Source organism: Polypterus senegalus, chromosome 8, assembly GCF_016835505.1.
Source record: "Polypterus senegalus isolate Bchr_013 chromosome 8, ASM1683550v1, whole genome shotgun sequence".
In the NCBI taxonomy this organism is placed as follows: domain Eukaryota; kingdom Metazoa; phylum Chordata; class Cladistia; order Polypteriformes; family Polypteridae; genus Polypterus; species Polypterus senegalus.
Window position 1 is genome coordinate 66,282,721 of NC_053161.1, and position 21,373 is coordinate 66,304,093.

At 36.5% G+C, this 21,373-nt stretch overlaps 2 protein-coding genes across 4 annotated transcripts in view; one reads left to right on the top strand and one right to left on the bottom strand.

Moving 5' to 3' along the window:
- The window catches only part of cog5 (component of oligomeric golgi complex 5), a 565,478-nt gene extending 561,100 nt beyond the window's left edge, over positions 1-4,378 (bottom strand). Inside the window, exon 1 of the mRNA XM_039761193.1 lies at positions 4,286-4,378. Within this exon, the coding sequence (XP_039617127.1) occupies positions 4,286-4,337 (52 nt within the window). The 5' untranslated portion in view covers positions 4,338-4,378. The remainder of the gene's footprint in view (positions 1-4,285) is intronic.
- A 6-nt stretch (positions 4,379-4,384) lies between these two features.
- On the top strand, positions 4,385-20,091 carry dus4l (dihydrouridine synthase 4-like (S. cerevisiae)). 3 transcript variants are annotated; one of them, XM_039761198.1, is made up of 8 exons: positions 4,385-4,471; positions 8,244-8,346; positions 8,493-8,614; positions 13,857-13,974; positions 15,374-15,496; positions 16,767-16,993; positions 18,045-18,294; positions 19,224-20,091. In XM_039761198.1, exons 2-8 carry the CDS (start codon positions 8,267-8,269, stop codon positions 19,249-19,251), a joined length of 948 nt encoding a protein of 315 aa, XP_039617132.1. In that variant the 5' UTR covers positions 4,385-4,471; positions 8,244-8,266; the 3' UTR covers positions 19,252-20,091. The 3 variants fall into 3 exon arrangements, with proteins under 3 accessions (XP_039617132.1, XP_039617133.1, XP_039617131.1); XM_039761199.1 differs by lacking the exon at positions 4,385-4,471 and adding an exon at positions 4,478-4,655; XM_039761197.1 differs by lacking the exon at positions 4,385-4,471 and adding an exon at positions 6,962-7,524.
- The last annotated feature ends 1,282 nt before the right edge of the window (positions 20,092-21,373 follow it).

The window sequence follows — 21,373 nt, forward strand, 5'->3', positions numbered from 1 at the left end:
CTACAAATAGGAAAAAGAGGCTACAATTTGCACAAGCTCACCAAAATTGGACAGTTGAAGACTGGAATAATGTTGCCTTTTCTGATGAGTCTCGATTACTTTTGAGGAATTCAAATGGTAGAGTCAGAATTTGGCGTAAACAGAATGAAAACATGGATCCATCATGCCTTGTTACCACTATGCAGGCTGGTGGTGGTGGTGTAATCGTGTGGGGGATGTTTTCTTGGCACAATTTAGGCCCCTTAGTGCCAATTGGGCATCGTTTAAATGCCACGGGCTACCTTAGCATTGTTTCTGACCATGTCCATCCCTTCATGACCACCATGTACCCATCCTCTGATGGCTATTTCCAGCAGGATAATGCACCATGTCACAAAGCTCGGATCATTTCAAATTGGTTTCTTGAACATGACAATGAGTTCACTGTACTAAAATGGCCCCCACAGTCACCAGATCTCAACCCAATAGAGCATCTTTGGGATGTGGTGGAACGGGAGCTTCGTGCCCTGGATGTGCATCCCACAAATCTCCATCAACTGCAAGATGCTATCCTATCAATATGGGCCAACATTTCTAAAGAATGCTTTCAGCACCTTGTTGAATCAATGCCACGTAGAATTAAGGCAGTTCTGAAGGCGAAAGGGGGTCAAACACCGTATTAGTATGGTGTTCCTAATAATCTTTTAGGTGAGTGTATATACAGTATGTGTGTGTGTATATATATATATATATATATATATATATATATATATATATATATATATGTATATATTGTCACACATGTGCGATTAGGAGGCAGTGAAAGAGCCTAAAGGTGAGTGAAACATCGCGAGAAAGAGGGTTGTCACGTGGTACTTACCTAAATCTCTTTTGCTCAACAGAAAATCTGAAATAAAATAAGTTCCTCCACTTCCGGCTTCCAAAATGGCCGCAATGACATCACTTCCGGCCAACCATGATGACGTCACTTCCGGCTTCATGAAAGCACCTCACTTCCGTCTCATCATTATGATGTTAATTCCGGTTCCTGTTTTCATGCCAACCATTTCCTGTCCCATAATCCTTTTCCCTATAAATTCGCCATTTTGTTGGAACTAAACTGTTCATTGTTTTGATTTAAGACTTTGAATCATTTATTCTTTATTGTCTGGACGACAATATATGGGGACGGTCCCCAAACCTTTGTTTGTGTATTGTGGAAAATTATTTGGACCAGAACATTTCACCACAATATATGTATGTGTGTGTGTATGTATGTTTGCATATATATATATATGTATATGTGTGTGTACAGTATATATATATATATTTTATATACACACACACACACACACACACACACATATATACATACTTATATATACATATACATACACATATATATACACATATATACACACATATATATATCTATACTAATAAAAGGCAAATTATATATATATATATATATATATATATATATATATATATATATGTATATGTTTGTGTACAGTGTATATATATATATATATATATGTGTGTGTACAGTATATATATATATATATATATATATTTTATATATATATACACACACACATATACATACTTATATATACATATATATATACACACATATATATCTATACTAATAAAAGGCAAATTATATATATATATGTATATGTGTGTGTACAGTATATATATATGTATATGTGTACAGTATATATATATATATATATGTATATATATATATATATATATATATATATATATATATATATATATATATATACACACATATATATATACACACATATATATCTATACTAATAAAAGGCAAAGCCCTCACTAACTGACTGACTCACTCACTCATCACTAATTCTCCAACTTCCCGTGTGGGTAGACGGCTGAAATTTGGCAGGCTCATTTCTTAAAGCTTACTTACAAAAGTTGGGCAGGTTTCATTACGAAATTAGTTATAATCATCAAAATTAAAAGAAATAAACATTTGAAATACATCAGTCTGTGTATAATGAATGAATCTAATATACAAGTTTCACTATTTGAATGGAATTACTGAAATAAATCAACTTTGTCATGATATTCTAATTTTATGACCAGCACCTGTATATATTATTTTTTTATAAACCCATTCACTGTCCACTTTACTAGGTACACCTTACTTGATAATGAAAATATCCAATCAGCCAATCACATGACAGCAACTCAGTACAGTTAGGTGTGTAGACATTGTCAAGATGACCTGCTGATGTTCAAACTGTGTATCAGAATGGGGAAGAAATGTGATTTAAGTGACTTTATACGTGACATGATTGTTGGTGTCAGTCAGGCTGGTCTGAATATTTCAGAAACTGCTGATCAACTGGGAGTTTTACACACAACCATCTCCAAGGTTATAGAGAATGATTCGAAAAAGGGAAAATATACAGTGAGTTGCAGTTCTCTAGGTGAAAACGCCTTGTTGATGCCAGACGTCAGAGGAGAATGGACAGACTGGTTAGAGTTGATAGAAAGGCAATAGTACAATTTGCACAAACTCCCCAAAATTGGACAACAGAAGTTTGGAAAAATGCTGCTTGGTCTGATGAGTCTCAATTTCTGCTGCAACATTCAGATGGAGCACCTTTGGGATGTGGTGAAACAGGAGACTCGCATCATGGATGTTCACCCAAAAAATCTGAAGCAACTGTGTAATGCTATCATGTCAATATGGACTAAATTCCATCAGTAATGTTTCCAGCACCTTGTTGAATCTATGTCATAAAGAATTACAGCAGTTCAAAAGGAAAAAGGGGGTCCAACCTGGTACTAGCAAGGTGTACCTAATATAGTGGCTGGCGAGTGTGTAAATTGGAAAATAGTTGATATGTTGTTTTGACAACTGCATTTAATGCATTCTTGTTTATCATGGTGCTGAGGAGTGGTGATGCATTGCATGGTTGAAAATGCAAGGAAGAATTTCACATGTGGCAATACTACTACTACTACTACTACTACTACTACTACTAAGTTGTAGCAGTATGACCATGAGCAAGTCACTTTATTTGTCTGTATTCCAGCTGGAAAAAAAAAACTAAAGAAATGTAACCAATTGTTTCTCAGATGTTTTAAGTGGCCTTGGATAAAGGTGTCAACCAAGTTTTTTTTATATATATATATATATATATATATACACAGTATATACACATATATACATATAGTTGTACCCAACTCTCTCTGCCCAAGTATCATGTAGATCAAGTATTCATGTTCTATTAAAACACTGCTCAAAAGATTACATAATGCGCAATAAAAAATAACTAATTTACCTTAAGAATACTTAATGCAAAAGTACTGAAAGTCTTCTACCATTTCTGGATAAGCAATGGAAAATGAATGAATAATTTAAGTTATCTACAGAGATCTAGTAAGACTGAATATGAATGCAGCAAGAAATATTCACTCTGATTTATAAGGCAGCTGTTGGACTCTATCATTTATAAACATCTAACTTATAAACATCAACCTTTACTCAAGAATCTATTTTAGAAAAGAACAATCCCGAATTTTAAAGCTTAAACTTTGCAAACCAAACATTCTAGAAACTCTAGTTATTAATAACACCACGAACGTAAAATAACTTAATTTTTACTGCCATTACCTAAACCATCAGAATAAAGTGGACATTAGCTAGTGTACTTCTTTAACTTGCTTTTATTTAAACAACATAACGGCGACATGAGAAAAGGTCAATGTTTTATACATTTGAAAATTATCATTAGTGAAGTTTAAAAATAAAAATGAACATAGTTGGACTTTATAAGGGACGTCTAACTATCGCATTAGGTTTACAGCAAGAAAATCAACTGGCGATTTTGACAAACATAAAAAAGACAGACAAGTGAATAAAAAAGACAAGTGATAAATGACACCTCTCAATCATTCGCCTATTATTTCAACACTGCGTTGGAAATCGCTGGAGTCTACCCCAGACAACTGGAAGCAACCTAAGACGGCATGTTAGTACAGCGCAGTAACAACAAACATTCACGTCTTCAAGTAGGAAAATACACCGGAGAATGCCACTCATTCACTGAAAGAATGGTCCACCAGCACGCACACGCACACGCACACTGCGACTGAACCAGAGGTCCTAGGGTGGTGGGACATCAGTTCTAACCACTGCGCCACTGTACCTTCACTTTCTGGTTGTCATCTAAAACTAGCAAAATCTTTGCAACGTTCAAATATGGAAACGTTTTAAACATTATGTTACAAACTCGTTTCAGCATGACAACTTTGTCCTTACCTTCTTTTAACAGCTCGGTTGTTGTGGAAGCTGCAGCTTTACTTCCTTCCATGTTGGCCGACACAGTGACTGACTGTGACGTAAACTTCAAGTGACGGCTTGCGCAAACGTCACCAACAAGCGCGTCATTGATATGCGACGCCAATGAAACTATCTGGAGCATTGAGTTTATTCAGAGCTGCATTGGTGAGATTCTCAGTTTTCTTAAATATCTGAAGGGAGACTGTAACGAAACTATTGTAATTTAAACTGTTTTTTTTTTTTTTTAAAAAAAGTAACGAGATCGGGTGACGTTCGTTTGTGTAATTCGATTTTTTTCTTTACGTGTCAAATTATTTTTTTCCGTTAAAGGATTACTGCTGAAATGCCGGTATGTAAAAAAAAAATCAACACTAGCCAATAATAACCTTGTTTTGAATGTTGCTTTTGGCTTAGGAACTCGGAATGACGAATTCACTGCGTTCACGGCTTATACAAAATAATAAAGATCATAGGTTTCTCCGCATTACGTTAATCGCGTGTCTTTCGTGAATCTGCATCGTTGTGGCTTTTATGATTGCTTTTGGTAGTTATCTTAAGGATAACAAAGTGAAATGTAATTCTTTTATAATTTGTTCATGCAATTGTACTGACATATCTTAATACGTCACAAATGCATCTGCTTTCATACAACTTTTAACATTATATGAGGCTTTTTTACGTTTATGTGTTAAGACACTTAGTAAGATTCATTGCGCGAGAACCTGTTATTTTCGTCAGGTACACCTAGTTTTAGGGGTAAAAGCAGGGGCCGTTTCTGACCTATTTGGTGCCTAAGGCAAGAAAATATATGCCCCCCAAACCCGGCCCCTTTCACACCACCATACTCATACACACAAAATATCCTGCTAAAACAGGTTAATCATTTATTTAATTAAAAAAAATTAAATGTAAATAGAATAATAAAATGATTATATAAGTGTAGAACTCTTTTGCGTGTAAATTGTGTATGTACCACGTCAGGTCAGGTTGGGGAGCATGCCCTGGTACAACACGTTACCGCACCCACCACACAATAAAGCACCTTTGGACCTTGCCAGGCAGATACGCGGTCCAGTCTCACACTCTGGAAATGAGCATCTATTTGTGTGGTCGTCCCCTCATCCTGGTCCAGCTGCCCGGGCTCTCTGCGAGGCAGATCACCCTCTGGGGGAAAAGGGCCACATGGCCATAGTGCTGTAACTGACGCTCCCATACAATTCAGGTAATGTCCTCATTCGGGACTCTGTGAGCAGCTGCTCATTCGACACAAAGTGAAACTAGTGGTATCCAAGGATTCTTCGAAGAGACAAAGTACTCTACACAGTACAGTCTAGTCTTCATCTCAGGTCACTGGATAGCATCCATGTCTTACAACCATATAGCAAAACAGGGACACTGTGACTCAAAAGACTTGGACCTTCATTCATATGCAGAGATATTGTGAGCACTACTCACCCTTTTCCGGCAACCTCATGACCGCCCATGCTGTCCCAATCCGTCTGCTGACTTTATAGGAGGAGTCACCAGAGATATGAATGTCACTGCCGAGGTAAGTAAACCTCTCAACAAGGTTGACAATCTCTCCGCAAACAGACACACTGCTGATGGTTGTACCCAAGAGGTAATTAAAAGCCTGGATTTTGGTTTTTATCCAGGACACTCGCAAGCCCAGACACTCAGATTCCCCATTCAGCAACAATTAGAGCCTCCGTTGATGCCACGAAGATCACAGCGTTGTCAGTAAAGTCAAGGTCAGTGAATCTTCACCAACAGATGCCCCACTGCTCCTGGACGCCACAACCCTGGTCAACACCCAGTCTATTCAAATATTGAACAGAACAGGAGAAAGAACACACCCCTGACAAACCCCAGAATCAGCTGGGAATAATCCAATCTGCCCAGTAATCACAGTACTAGTGCACAGGCCAGCCATGATATCTAGCAGCTTCAGGGGGGATCCCACAAAGTCTCAGGATGTCCCACAGGCAGCTCGATCAGCTGAGTGCGGTGCTTTATGAAAACGAAACTCTGCCAATATTTGTGTTTGCACTCAATTTGAACTCTCAGTTCCTGGATGCGGTCGATGGTAGATTTCTTAGGCATAACACCAGACTACTTTGGTTGCTGATAGGTGGGCAAGTGATCATGCATCCGATTGAGGATGACCTTAGCAAGGACCGTACCAGGCACTGACAGCACTGTTATTCTCCTGTAGTTGCCGTAATCTAGGCAATCACCCTTCCCTTTGCAGATAGGGACGACAAGTCCCGTTTTCTAGTCAGTTTGGATGACACCTGTCTCTCAAATGGAAGCAAAGATTGCTTGCAATGCCAGGAGGACAGCCTTACCACCAGACTGGAAACGTTCACCCTGGATACCACAGATGTATGTGCCAAAACATACAAAGCATATATAAAATAATAAAAGAGAGCCATTTTTCATGTAAATAATCTATTTAAGTCTCTACAAACTTTATACAGAAAAAGGAAGTATGACAAATAAATAATATTAGAAACATATCCCTGGTAAATGGAGGGACTTAACAATGCAAATAAAAGTCTTTCTAAAATCGGACACACCTTGACTTGTAGCCAAATCATTTATAACATCATTGTGTGCTATATTCCTAGATATGTCTCTGTTAATGCTCTTCATTGTCAGGCCATTGAGATGGTCTTATGACATTGTAGTTTTTTAGGTAATTTTTTTATAAGCTTCAGCTGTGAGAAGCTTTACACTGCACAAACTATAGTTATGATGTAGTGGCTGCAATTCTGAGACAATCCGGGGTAACTTCCATTTCTTGTGCCAGTGCTTTCCCTTCGAGGCCAGTCAGGTCTTTGTAGTGTAACCACCAGGACCATTTTTTGGGGGGACAACAGACACTGTGTTTGTATAGTGCAAAATGTGTCCTGCGTAATGTCCCCTTAGAGTGTATGTATTAGGTAAAAATCCCAGGTGGTGTATTGGCCACATTCTCCCAGCTGCAGTGCCAGTACTCCTATCTCCAAGACCTCTTCTCCTCAGGTTCACTTTTTCAACTTAATACCAAGTGGGTAGCGGCAATGACAGGAGTAACCTACCTGGACTCTGTCGCTCACTGCACCCGAGTTGGCTGTCACTCACCCTGCAGCACCGCGCTTCAAGAGGAGGAGGAGGGGACTAGGACCCATCTGTGTGTCTGTTTGTCAGGCTGCACGTCATGTGGGAAGACCCTGGTGAGTCCCAGCTCCTGATTTCTGTTGGTGGCTAACTGCCGAAATTGAAGCGGCTCTGTCTGTCTGTCTGTTACATACGTGCCATACAAGCTGCCTGATACACTGCCTGCACTAGTGTATGCAACAGTACAAAAGATTGTACCTTGCATAGTGCAGAAGGTGCAGTCACCGCTGAGGTGCACAACATCAACATTTCTTAGTACTCCAGTCTGGAAAAAAATTTTCTAAACAAAATAAAGATTGGAATCCCTAAAGAAGCTGCAGTAATGTGCCCTGACCACTGGAGGGCTTGCCTAGACAGCCTATGCCCAGTAACGTCCCTGGATAAATGGCACAAGTGAGGAAATATTACAGACTTTCGAAACTTAAATTTGATATTCTCCCGCGGACATCCTGACATTTCCAAAACATAACCATAAAATAACAGGCCCTACTTCAAAATCAAATTAGAAATGAAAAGCTAAGTTTCAAAAACTCCAAAAAATTAACAAGTGCCAAAGAAAAATGTATTTAAATCAAAAAAAATTGTAAAGTGTTAACATTTATAGGTTAAATGTGAAATGTTATCTTTGAACTTAGTATAAATTCAGTGCCAGACCCATTTATACCACATTAGCTCTCACGTTTCAGATGTACTGTGTTCATTTTGTAATTTTTGAGAATCAATTTCATGTATAATGAGTAAAATGATCAACTGAATATAATCTCTTTTCTTTTAGGTGAATGCAAAGAGGACATTCTAATGAATACAACAAATCAAGCTGAGCTATTCCAGCCAGGATGTGTTCTGAAAATCTGTGCTCCCATGGTACGCTATTCAAAGTAAGTTGCAAAATTATGCGAAATTTGATATTCTCTCAATGCCCATAAAAATCATCCTTGGTCATTATTATATGAGAGAAAACATAACCAAGATAACTGTGAAGCTAATGTAAATTATGTTCTGTTCTCACCTCATACTTTTCTAGATTAGCATTCAGGATGCTGGTTCGCAAATATGACTGTGACCTCTGCTTCACTCCAATGATAATTGCAGCGGATTTTGTCAGATCTGTCAAAGCGAGAGACAGTGAATTCACAACAAGTAAAGGTATTGCATGTTATTTTTACTTACTGAATCCGGTTGTTGGCCATACTCTTATTCTTTCTTACTTACTACCAAATACGCTGCTGTAAAAAAGTATTTGCCCCCATCCCGATTTCTTATTTTTTGCAAGTTTGTCACACTTAAATGTTTCAGATCATCAAACAAATTTACATATTAGACAAAGATAACCAAGTAAACACAAAATGCAGTTTTTAAGTAATGATTTTATTTATTAAGGAAAAAGAACTATGTGAACTATGTCAGTCAGTCAGTCATCGTCCCAGCCGCTATATCCTAACATAGGGTCACAGGGGTCTGCTGGATCCAATCCCAGCCAACACAGGGCGCAAGGCAGGAACAAAACCCAAAATATGTGAAAAAGTAATTGTCCCCCTTGTTAAATCATTTATACATTGTACATTTATATGGCTGTGGTGGGCTGGCGCTCTTCCCGGTGTTTGTTCCTGCCTTGCGCCCTGTTTTGGCTGAGATTGGCTCCAGTAGACCCCCGTGATCTTGTGTTAGGATATAGCGGGTTGGATATTGACTGACTGCACATTTATATGGTGTTTTGCTGAATAATAACTATTGCCACATTTATTTAGGCAAACAAGAATTGTTGTCTAAAAATGAAAATTGTTTAGCAAAGTCTTACCTTAGGGCTATTGACAAGTTCAGCATAACATGAGATTTTATGTTTCACCAAGAATGTGCTTCATTTCCTTGATGATTTTTTGGTACACCACTTCAGAATGGATTGAGTGCATTCAGAAAAACTTGAGGCAAAAATCATATTGCATGTACTTTACGGAGGCTTGAAAAAAAACGAAGTATTATTGACAAGAATTTCTGTAATATTTTTTTAAAACAAATTCTAAATATAAATGTATTGTATACAAATATAATTTGTCGTTTTTAGTTATACAGCATAAAAATATGGAAAAAAACTTGAAATGTCAAATTTTCTTCCATGAAAAAACATTTGTACATATTACATTTATTTTAGAAAGATGGATACTAATGAAAACTGTAGTGTATTTTAATAATTTACAGTATATTCTATAAAAACCATAAATAGTTTGCCTTTCTAAAATAATTTGAATCCTGGCTAGCTAAATAAAAGCAAATTCAAATAATAAAGAGGTGTAAAGAGGTACAATGCTATTAAAATGACCACAGTTGTTTGGAAGCCTAGTGTTGAACTTGAATTGAAGTTTGTTGCAAAGCATGTGTAACTCTGCTGTGTGCGACTCTGCGCTTGATAGGGAAGAATATGTCTTGGTGCTGAGCAAGCGGCAACACACCTAGACATGTAGACTGGTGTGAAGGGCAACCTTTTGTTTTAATGTAGAGTCAGTAAAACTATTGATTAAGACTTACTAAGTCCAAAAGTGTCAGGAGCTTAATATAGTCCATTTGTCACAGTATGTCATAAAATTAATAATATTCATAGTAAGGAGAATTTTGTCATGAAAATGATTGCATGTTAACCCTGTCTACTTTAAAATAGCCCCCTTCAAGAGGAGCACACCACCACCATGTGTTCTTCCACCATGGAGTCATTCTTTTAAATTTTCTTCTTTTCTTCAGTTTACCAGTAATGCCACTCTGGATGTTTTAATCTGTTTAAAAACAGTGTAATTTCTGACATTTCTGCAACTTGGTGAAGAATTGTGATAGGTGGTTAATATGTATATAAGTGAAATGCTATGTTTTGTAATGGTATTGCCCATCCATAGCATATAAAGTGAAAATTTTTGACAGTCTGAATACTTGAGCCTGTACTGAAACCGTATCTAACTTCACTACATAAGGAAAGAATGATATCATTACATTTTTGTACATACAGAATAAGTATTTGATTAATTTAAATTAACCACATAAGCACTGTGCCCAAGAGCCCAACGGAATTTTTAAGCTTGAGTGACAGAATAGTGTGTAGTTAAACCTAACAACCTAATAATTGTAGAATCTGAAGACATTACAGTGTTACTGACATTGTTAGTGCTGTTTTTAAAAAATCTTTGGTTCCATTTGGTCCTTCTTTTAGAAATCTAGCTAAAAGAAGCAAAACAGCACCACATTTTTCTGATGATTTAAAAGAGAAACTAAGCCCATAAATTTGGGAAATGTAAAGTAAAAAGAGTGTTTATTTTTCTAAGGAAAACACCAGATATGTCCAAGGAATGTCGAACATTTAGCACTTAATCAAAGACCACATACTGTTTGCAATATGAAAAAAAAATCATACTTTTTGTCGTTTACGTTTGCTAACAGTCAGATTGTTGCTGCTGTTATCCATGAACTAATGACACAAGCCAAGGTTGGCAGCCTGGCCATAGGCAAGTTAATTATGGGAGACTTGAATTTCAGATACTGACATACTGTAGCTATTGGTGATGTTAGATCATATTTTAAATTTGTAATGTCAAAATGCTAAGCTCTTGGCCTTGGGGTCCTCAGTTATAAAGCCATATTTGTAGATCATTTAGCACTCTTTGATAGAGTCTGTTTCAGTTGTCAAAGGAATGTGGAGTGCTTCCTGAAATTTAGAAAATAACATTAATTGTCCTTTTTCCAAGAGCCATTGACCAAATTAATTAATTATTTACGTACATTTTCATAAAATTATATGCAAATTAACTGTTTTTAACTTAACTTTCTACCAGAGGTTACCATTTACTTCAAACCAGTCAGGATGTAATCAGTAATATTTTAGAATAAGCACTTATACTGCGGAGAATGACTCCTTTCCCTCTTTACTACTCTCAAAAGTTTTACTGTGGCTGTTGGCCTTTCTCTCTTTCTCATGGGTGGGGGTTGAATTGAATTTAGTTTTGTTAAGTTTGACTTGATTGTATGACATGTTACATACTTTAAATAAATTAAATTAGAAAAAAGTAATACATATTAATGACATGGGAATTTGCAGTCACATCAGGTTACTACAGAGATAATTCTGTGATTGTATGATTTATTGATCATTTGGTAAACATTTAGTATAAGGAATCAGAAATGTGCAAATGTACACACAGAATTCTGAAATAAATGTAAAATTCCAGAAGCTCAAAATTTACATGTTTAATTTTATGTATCTTTTTGCATGCTATATTTGGGTACAGGAATGCTGCACTACTTATTCCATATTTTATGCTTATGTACAGTGGATTCAGATTCATGAAATCTATGTAGACACCCTTCAACCAAACTTTTAGCCAGTTTCATTCCCCTGTTGGACTTTCTAAATAATCTTGAATTAGTCAAAATTAAAGATACAGCGGGAAAACTTGTGTCTTTTTATAATTCTGCCAGTTAAACACATCTTCAGTTGGTCACGTGTAGAAGTCACATCAATCAGTCTCAAAAATGTGTCCTCACAGTTCCTCCTCGGACAAAAAGGAACTGTTTCATTTATGTGAGGTAGAATGCCCAGAGGGGACTGGGCGGTCTTCATGGTCTGGAATCCCTGCAGATTTTAATTTTTTTTTTCTCCCGCCGTCTGGAGTTTTTTATTTGTTTTTTCTGTCCTCCCTGGCCATCGGAACTTACTCTTATTCTATGTTAATTAATGTCGACTTATTTTATTTTCTTACTGTGTCTTCTGTTTTTCTATTCTTCATTATGTAAAGCACTTTGAGCTACTTTTTTGTATAAAAATGTGCTATATAAATAAGTGGTGCTGTTGTTTTAAAATGTGGATTTGGTGCTAAAGCTTGTTGACAGTGGCGTTGGATGGATGAAACATAAAAGAAAAAGAACTGGCCATTGTGACTTTCAAATCCGCTAATAAGATCTATGTGGTACAGATTAAGGAGATACTTCACGCTGGCTGCTTTGTGCACATGCTCACTTTGGTATTGCAGGCTGCTCTGAAAATTCCAACAACTGCCCCGCTTGCTTGGCAAATTGAGGTATGTTGCAAACTTTTTCCACTGTAGCAGTACAGCTAGCTATGTGCTTAAAGAGAAGCAAGTTTATTTGACTTGCCAACGCACAAAGTTGTGATTTTTGTGCTTATGCAATGGATCAGCACATTGGAAATGCTAGAAAGGTTTCTGCAACTACAGCCAGCCAGCCAGCCATCTTGGCAGTTCTGCATATTGTACAGGCAGCGAGGTTGCTCCTGGTGTGACTGGCATGCAGTACGCTTGTCTGTAACACATCCTCCACAGGTGCCCTATTGTTTCCAATGTAGTCACATATGATTCATCATGTAGGAATCTGCTGCCCTGGATGCTCAGCTGTCGCAAGTTAGAGCTGTTCTCTCCACAGACCTGAGAGACGTGGCAATGCTTTGCTTCAGATCTTCACAAAGCCTAGGTACAGTAACTTATTTGCTTTTTCTTTGTTATAGTATACCACAGTTCAAAAACTTAAATCATTTGTCAAAAGCTCAGTGTGGGTTCTCATATCATTACGGATAAAAACTCCTATAAATTATTATTTTTTGGTGACAAAGTGAATTAAGGGGAAGCTTAGAGCTACCTGCCATCTCCAGTGTAGATTATTTAGGCTGTACTCATTTGGATGTCGATTGAGATTATGTTTATTGCTGACATTGGGATAAATGATTTCTTAAATCTGTTGTGTTACAACAATATTTAACTTCTGAGCTGCACAACATATATATGGCTTTGCTTTTATCTAGTTGTTCTTTACTCACACACTGTTTGAATCTGTAGTCCACACATCTGCTTTAAGTGTCTTAAGATGCTGATTTCAGTGGAGGAGGACACACCATTTTATGCAGTCCTACCTGCAGTCAGGCCCTTCTCATTCTGTGAGAGATAGTAAAGTGCTTTTTCCGTAGAAAGCTTTAAAAGGCACATTAGCGCCATCTACTGTATCGGATGCCAAAAACAAAGATTGACCTTGAGACTTGTTTAAATGAAAAAAAAGATAAATTGGAAAATCAGTACTTTTATTCATACTTACCAGAGAATCTTGTTGCTCACAGCCTATAAGCCTTTTGCATGCCTTTATGCAAACTCCAAAGGTGCTTTCATGCTTATTTACTGAGGAGAGGCTTCGGTCTGGCCACTCTGTCATATAGCCCAGATCAGTGGAGTTATAGTAGTGGTTGACCTTCTGAAGGTTCTTCCTCTGCTTTTCTGAGAAAGTGAAAGAAGAATAGAAAAGAGACTTGTGAGCTGTGAGGTCAGTCACTGTGTTTACCAGAACAACTTAATAGACTTCTTAAAAAAGTTAATATTTCATTGTATTCTTCAATTCTTTTATCTTGTAGCTGACCGCCCTCTGATTGTGCAGTTTGCTGCAAAAGACCCTCTTATCCTTGCTAATGCTGCCACCATAGTAGCACCATTTGCCAATGGAATTGATTTGAACTGTGGATGCCCCCAAAGGTAGGTACATTGAAAGAGATGCAGCATCACTAAGAGTATATACATTTTTTTTAAATGACAGATAAAGTTGCAGGATATCTGCATGTAATCCTAACAGCAAATGTATTCAGTCAATGCTACAGTGTTCAGAAGAAATTCTTAATTCAGGCCAGTCATTAGTGCCACAATTCAATTTATTGAGTTTGGAAGTCCTTAAGAAAACCAGAGAGAATGTAAAATATTCAGCTAATCAAAACATAAAGATAAACATGGGGTTTGCGATTGCTTCTCATAAGAATGTAAGAATTTTGACAAATGAGAAGAGACCATTCAGTCCATTAAGCATGTTTGTTTAGCTAATCTGTCCCAATAACTCATCCAGATTTTTCTTAAAGGTTTTTAAGGTTTCTGCATCAACTGTATAACTCTGTAGTTTGTACAGGCTTCAGTCTTAAATGCACTTTCACTTAATTTCCACTTGTGTCCTCGAGCATGTGATTCACCATTTACTTAAAAGAATTCTGCTTTATCTACTTTATCAATTATTTTCAGAATTTTGAAGACCTGGATTAGATTTCCAAGCAGTCCCTTCCACGCGAGACTAAACAGATTTAATTTTCTTAAGTTCTTAAGTCCTGGGATTCAATTTGGTTGCTGTCCTCTGCACAGATTCAAGTGCACCTATTTTTTTCTTGTAGTGTGGTGACCAGAAGTTCACATAAAACTCCAGATGCGGCCTATCTTGTGCAATATATAATCAGCATAATATCCCTCTATATATATTCATCCTTTTTAACGATATACCCTAACATTTTTTTTCCTTTTTCATCGGTTCTTCACATTGCTTAGTTAGTGACAATGATGTTTCAACATAAACCCCTAAATCCTTTTATTGGAGGTTGCCTCCTATACAGTATTACAATATCCCTCATGTTGCATACCCAGTTCTGAAGGTTGTAATGGTCTTCTTGAATTGTTTTTGCTTCCTCCTCAGTGTCTGCAATTCATCTAATTTTTAGTATCATCTGTGAATTTCACAAGTTTGCGAAATATACCAGAACTATTGTTATTACTAGGAATCAGAAAACGTAACAGACCCAGTAAGATACACTACATGTAATGAAGATTTTTTTTGTTACAAAGGCCTTGTGAATTACATTGCTGCAGTGAACTCAGTGGTTTCTTGTTTGTAAACTAATGATTACCATTGGTGATATTTTACAGTTATTTGACTTTTTACGTTAATTTATTGTATTTCATGCCATCTGTTAAATTTTGGCAATTATATGTTAAGTTGCATTAGTTAAACTTTTGTTTACATTCTGTTGAAAGTATTTACAGTGATGTAGGCAATGCTTCTAAAGATCTAAATCACATGGGGATTAATCAGCTATTACAGCATGATTTTCTTTATTTGTAGGTGGGCAGTGTCAGATGGTTATGGTGCTTGCCTCATCAATAACCCAGAACTGGTCAGAGACATGGTGAGGCAGGTCAGGAACCAAGTTTGTATTCCTGAGTTTTCTACTTCAATCAAAATAAGGTATTAATAATGAGTTGTTTACACATATAATGTATATTTATTGGAAAAATAATTGATGTAATTATTAACCTCCTTGAATATGTATGCTGTGTACATTCCTTCTACCACCCTGGTTGGTCTTTGTTGCATACCACATGGAAAATGTATGATTTCTATTTGAGAATAACTTGCCTATATGGTTTCTCTCTCTGTGCACACAGCTTAAGTGCCACCATTCCCATTCTAAATGCCAGTATGTAGTTCAGAAGTACAGAACACAGCATAAATTGATAAATCCAGCTCACCTTTTTTCTATAATTGTTTTGTTACAATCACAACAAATATGAACAGAAAGAAATATGTCTTCATAAACCTAAACACTATTTTTTGAAGTAATAATAATGGAAGGTAACAAAAGTGACAACGTATTGGAAAATTATCCCAGCTGACCTCCTGCAGTCGTTCAATGAAGGTACAGTTCCATACTGCATTTACATACCTCTGCAATTACAAACATTGTGCTTTTTGTCCTGCAGTTTCCATCTGTATTCTAAAGACATTGTTATGTCGATTGTCAACTGTAAAGTGTTAGGCCAAACATTCAGCCCCTTATGTCATAGTGTGTTGGTATAATAAACTTTTAGAACGCTTACTTGTTACAGTTCCTGTAAGCTAGAAAAATACTCATGTTCAAGATCTGTCTGTACAATAAGCTTCTATGTAGCCTGCCATCTTCCATGAGCAGTGTTGTGGGAGCAACATGCCCTTATAGACATGCAGTTTTGTATGTATGAAAGATGACTAATTAATTCTATGTCAAAACGCATTGTTTCTGAAAAGCTAACAAGTGAAGGTGGTAAATATTGACTGTAACCGAGGAAAGAGTTGTCTGAAATATCTGACCATTAGTAATCCTTTTTTGTATTCTAAGATGTGTAGGTGGTTTGTCTCTCTTTCTCTCTCTCTCTCCTCTCTGTCTGTCAGAACAAAGGAACATTAGGAGCACACAGTTTAAACATCTACAGACCATCCTGCATGTTGCCACACTGTGTGTGTAGTCACTGAGCACAGAAGTGTTTTGCTGAGGGATGGGAAGGGATGGTGACCATTGTAAGCAGGAGCTACTTACATCTCCTTGTTACTATCAGTTAGAATTAGGAATACTCTTTTATTGGGCATCTTGTTGGTATTGAAATAAAACATGTCTGTTAGTCTTGTACTGCCTGTACTTTTTTTTTACCAACATGCAATACTTCCAGTCTTTAATTGTTGTTCTGGTTGAATCTTTCAGAATCCATAGAGATATCAGAGCAACTGTTGACCTTTGCCGGAAAGCCGAGTCTGCTGGAGTGTCCTGGATAACTGTCCATGGAAGAACAACAGAGGAACGACATCAGCCAGTGCATTACGATGCAATAAAGACAGTAAAAGAAAGTGTATCCATTCCTGTTGTGGCTAATGGTGATATAAGAAGTCTCAGAGATGTAGAAGACATTCATCTGTTAACAGGAGTTGATGGTATAGCTTCAAATTTAACTTGGAATGCAAGCAAAGTAAATGATATGACAAATAGTTGTTTTTAATGATGCTGAGAGCTGGAATAAATGTTAAATGTTTGTAAGAATCCATACTTTTTATTGTCAACTAACCACCTTGTACTAGTGATGGTCAAAAGATCTTCACCTTATTACATTCACTCAGGTACAAATAACATATTGCAAGTCATTTCTGCAGTTGTTCTACTTCCTATGAGCCACCAATATCTCAAGTTAACTTAGGCAAATTATGAAAAATTTCAGAACCCCGAGTTGAATCCATACTTTTCTACTAGTGACTAGTGAGATTTCAGTTTACAAGTATCAGTTTTATAATGAAACTATTACGATGTGAGCAGCAAAGTAGTGCAGTGATTATCATTACTTCATCACTGCTTTGGGGAAACAAGTTTATTCTTCAGCTTTGCCACTGTCTGTGTACAGTATGAACATTTCTCCTGTAAGTCTACACAGATTTTCCACATATTTGTAGGTCTCCCCTCGCATCTCAAAAACAAAGTCTCCAATTAGCATTATGTGTTTATGTGTTAATGTGTTAGGGATGTTGTGTGTCCTTCAGCTCAATGGCATCCTGTCCATATTTGGTGCATGATTTGTACCTGAGGCTGGCAGAATACTGAAGTCTTCATCTCCATGCCATTCTCTAATATGAAAAGCTGGTTGAGACTTCTGTTCAGTTCATTTAGTAGACAATAATAAGACAAATACTACAGTATAAGTTAATGCGTAGGCTTTGTAAATCAATTCGTCTTTAGCTGTCTTACTTTGAGTTTGCAATATATTAATGAAAGAATCAACTATAAATATACAGTATATATATATATATTGTATGTGTGTATATATATATATATATATATATATATATATATATACTGTGTGTATATATATATATATATATATATATATATATATATATATGTGTGTGTGTATATATATATATATATATATATATATATATATATATATATATATATATAATATGTATATTTGATTTTTGTTTGTATTTTTATCAGGTGTAATGGCGGCAAGAGGTCTGTTAGCAAATCCTGCCATGTTTGCCGGAAGTGAAGATACACCACTGGAGTGTGTTTGGGACTGGGTTGACATTGCTATGAAGCATGGGACTCCATTCACTTGTTTTCACCACCATTTAATGTACATGTTGGAGAAAATTACCTCACAGCAGGAAAAAAAAGTTTTTAATTCATTATCAAGCACAGCAGGGGTTATAGATTACTTGTTGGAGAACTACAGTGTGTGTAGGTAATTTTAGAAACAGATGAAAATATTCTGATTTTAAAGCCTAAATTATACATTTTTTAGGAGTTGCATTTTATAAAATATGCAAAAACATTATACTGTATTTTTAATACTGTAATATAATTTTTATTTTATTATAATTGTATTTTGTCTTTTTTTGTGTATTACAACCTCACCTTAAAAACGTTGGAACGTTAAGGAAAATGCAAATAAAAACAGAAAGCAGTGATTAATAAATAATAGTAAATGGTCTTTGACCAAAAAAAATATAACAGCCCATTATTTGATGATACGACTAATGAATTTTGAGAAATTTTGTTTTTAAATCTTTTGAATGATCATTTCATACATTTGTGGGTAAACTGATGATCTTTGGCCCAACTTTTCTTTTAATTGACTAGGGCCTTTCCTGTTTATAATTCTAATAAGCATAATTACAATCAACTGTTTAGAATCACCTGTTTCTACTCCCATCATCATTTTCTTTTTTAACTCATTATTGACCCTAAATGGCCCCTTTCACACTTTTTTTGGAATGTGTTTGTTGCAAGTCCTCAATGACAAGAATGAATTTGTATTTATGAAAAAGTGAAATTGACCAAACTAATCATTAAATATCTTGTCTTTATACTGTTTGTGGTAAACTACAAATCAAAGATTATTTCAAATTCACTGCTTTCTGGTTTTTATTTACATTTTCCATACCAATCAAGCTTTTTCAGTGTTGGGATGTGGAAAGGTATGGTCAAATATAGTTTTAGAAAAACAATCTACAACCAAAATCCTTTTTTAACACACTTGCAGTTTTAAGCAAAGCAATGCACACATACACAGCTGTAACTGTAATTTATAAGCTGTTATTAACAAAATAAATAAATATTGTATTACTGAATGAAAGGCACAGCATAAGCAAATGTGCTCTATTTTTGCAGGACACTCTCTTTTCTGCTGTCACTGTAACAAGTGAATGTGTATGTGCACACAGACAAGCCATGGAAAGGTAAGACCTTACCCTACATATAAAAAGTGATGCCAGCATCAATGAAGTCCTCTAGATTACATGAATTTAATAATTGGCCAGAATGTTCTTACTCCATGGCCATGAAAGGCATGTAGCAGTATTTTTTTTTTGTGTGTGTGTGTGTCAAGTACATCTCGCTGGCTGCTTCACAAATAATACTATTAATCCGTCTCTTTTTAAGCTGCTTTTTCATTGTTTTGGAAAGCAACATCCTGTCTAGTCAGACAGGATACAATATGGTAAATTGCCTGAACACTAGTCTTTGCCTTAGAAAAACCACCACTGATCACCAGTAGAAAACCCGAGCAAAGCACCAATAATTGTTGGGGTTCCAGCCAATAGTCCCATTTAATTATTTTAAACAAAAGGGTGCACAAAGTCACAACAAAAAAGACACTGGTCAAAAAAAATCAGTCCATACATAGTTCACTAATGTTGTCTTTAGTTCTCAGATCTCATATTAGAACTTGTTCATTATTGACTCCTAATCGTAAATGAGATGGCATCTTTCAGTGTCATCCATTTTTATGGCTGGGCGGGAGACTGCTCTAGTCGTCACGATCGGGGTGACCCAGTGCATGCCCTCACTGGGTATTTACTCATGCTGTGGGAGAAAGAAAAGACACCATTAGCGACAACATCTACTCTTATCCTGCAGTGGTATCACTTAACATCAGTTGAGGTTGGAAGATGATCCCCAGTGACACATACATCCATCCATTATCCAACCCGCTATATCCTAACTACAGGGTCACGGGGGTCTGCTGGAGCCAGACAGGGCTCAACACAGGGCGCAAGGCAGGAAACAAACCCCTGGCAGGGCACACACCAAGCACACACCAGGGACAATTTAGGATCGCCAATGCACCTAACGTGCATGTCTTTGGACTGTGGGAGGAAACCAGAGCACCCAGAGGAAACGCACACAGACACGGTGAGAACATGCAAACTGCACCTAGGGAGGACCCGGGAAGTGAACCCAGGTCTCTTTACTGTGAGGCAGCTGTGGTACCCACTGCGCCACCGTGCCGCCCATCACACATACATGACTATATATAAAAATTTATATTAGGCCTCTGAAAGTTAACACTAATTTTTGGAATTAATGTGTCCTGTTTAACGTGTTAAAAAATATTGTTGCATCTAGGGCCGGCCACAAGGCAAACGCCTTAGGCAATGCTTTGATCACAGTGGCATTTTTTTTTTTTAACATTATGAAACAATGATACAAATAAGTGTGTACCTAAACAATTACATACATATCCAGTACCATATTTATATACTACTTTTATAGTATTAGGGGTTTGTACTGTGTTAGCCATTATGGATGCAATGAGAAGTCAAGCAAAATGACCTCTTTTATTGGCTAACTAAAAAGATTACATCTCGCCTGAAGAAAGGGCCATAGCTGCTTTGAAAACTTGCACATTGTAATCTGTTCGGTTAGTCAATAAAAAGTATAATTTTGCTTGACTTCTCAATGTATACTACGTATAAAAAGTTTATAAAATAAAATGTTCATTTAAAAGTTTATTTAACATTTCATTTTATGTGGTTCACAACAATAGGCCACATGACAATACGTAGCACTGGTGTTCATTTTCTTGATTCATACATACTGACCTATGTGCAGGGGAGTGGGAAGAAAGGGGTGGAGATGGGAGGCATTCATGGCAGTTCTGCAATGCTAAAGAAAAGTTGCAAAAGTAAAAATTATGCTTTTTTTATTTCATGTTTCTATAAGAAGATCAAATCAATGTCATTATCACATAAATAAGTCTCTAGTATAGGCATCTGTATGGATCAAACAAGTGACTGGACTATCCGGACTGTGACACATTTCTGATGAATTAATGAGAATGCCTAATAACATTCGTGTAGCTTTTTTATTTTTCCTTCTTGAGGTGTGCGTGTCTATTTGTGTCAAAAAACAGAGAGTGAATCAGTGAGATTGTTACAGTGCATGGGTAAAACATGCAGATGCCGCAGAAGGAAATAACAAATGAAAGAGTGACAGGGAGCATGGCTTGTTCAATAAAAAGGAAAGCAGATGCAGAAAAC

What these genes read in the sequence shown, in the direction of transcription:
- dus4l (XM_039761197.1), top strand. An exon ending in TCTACTTCAATCAAAATAAG is followed by an intron (nt 15,497 to 16,766) that starts GTATTAATAATG and finishes TGAATCTTTCAG; the next exon opens with AATCCATAGAGATATCAGAG. An exon ending in TCTGTTAACAGGAGTTGATG is followed by an intron (nt 16,994 to 18,044) that starts GTATAGCTTCAA and finishes TATTTTTATCAG; the next exon opens with GTGTAATGGCGGCAAGAGGT.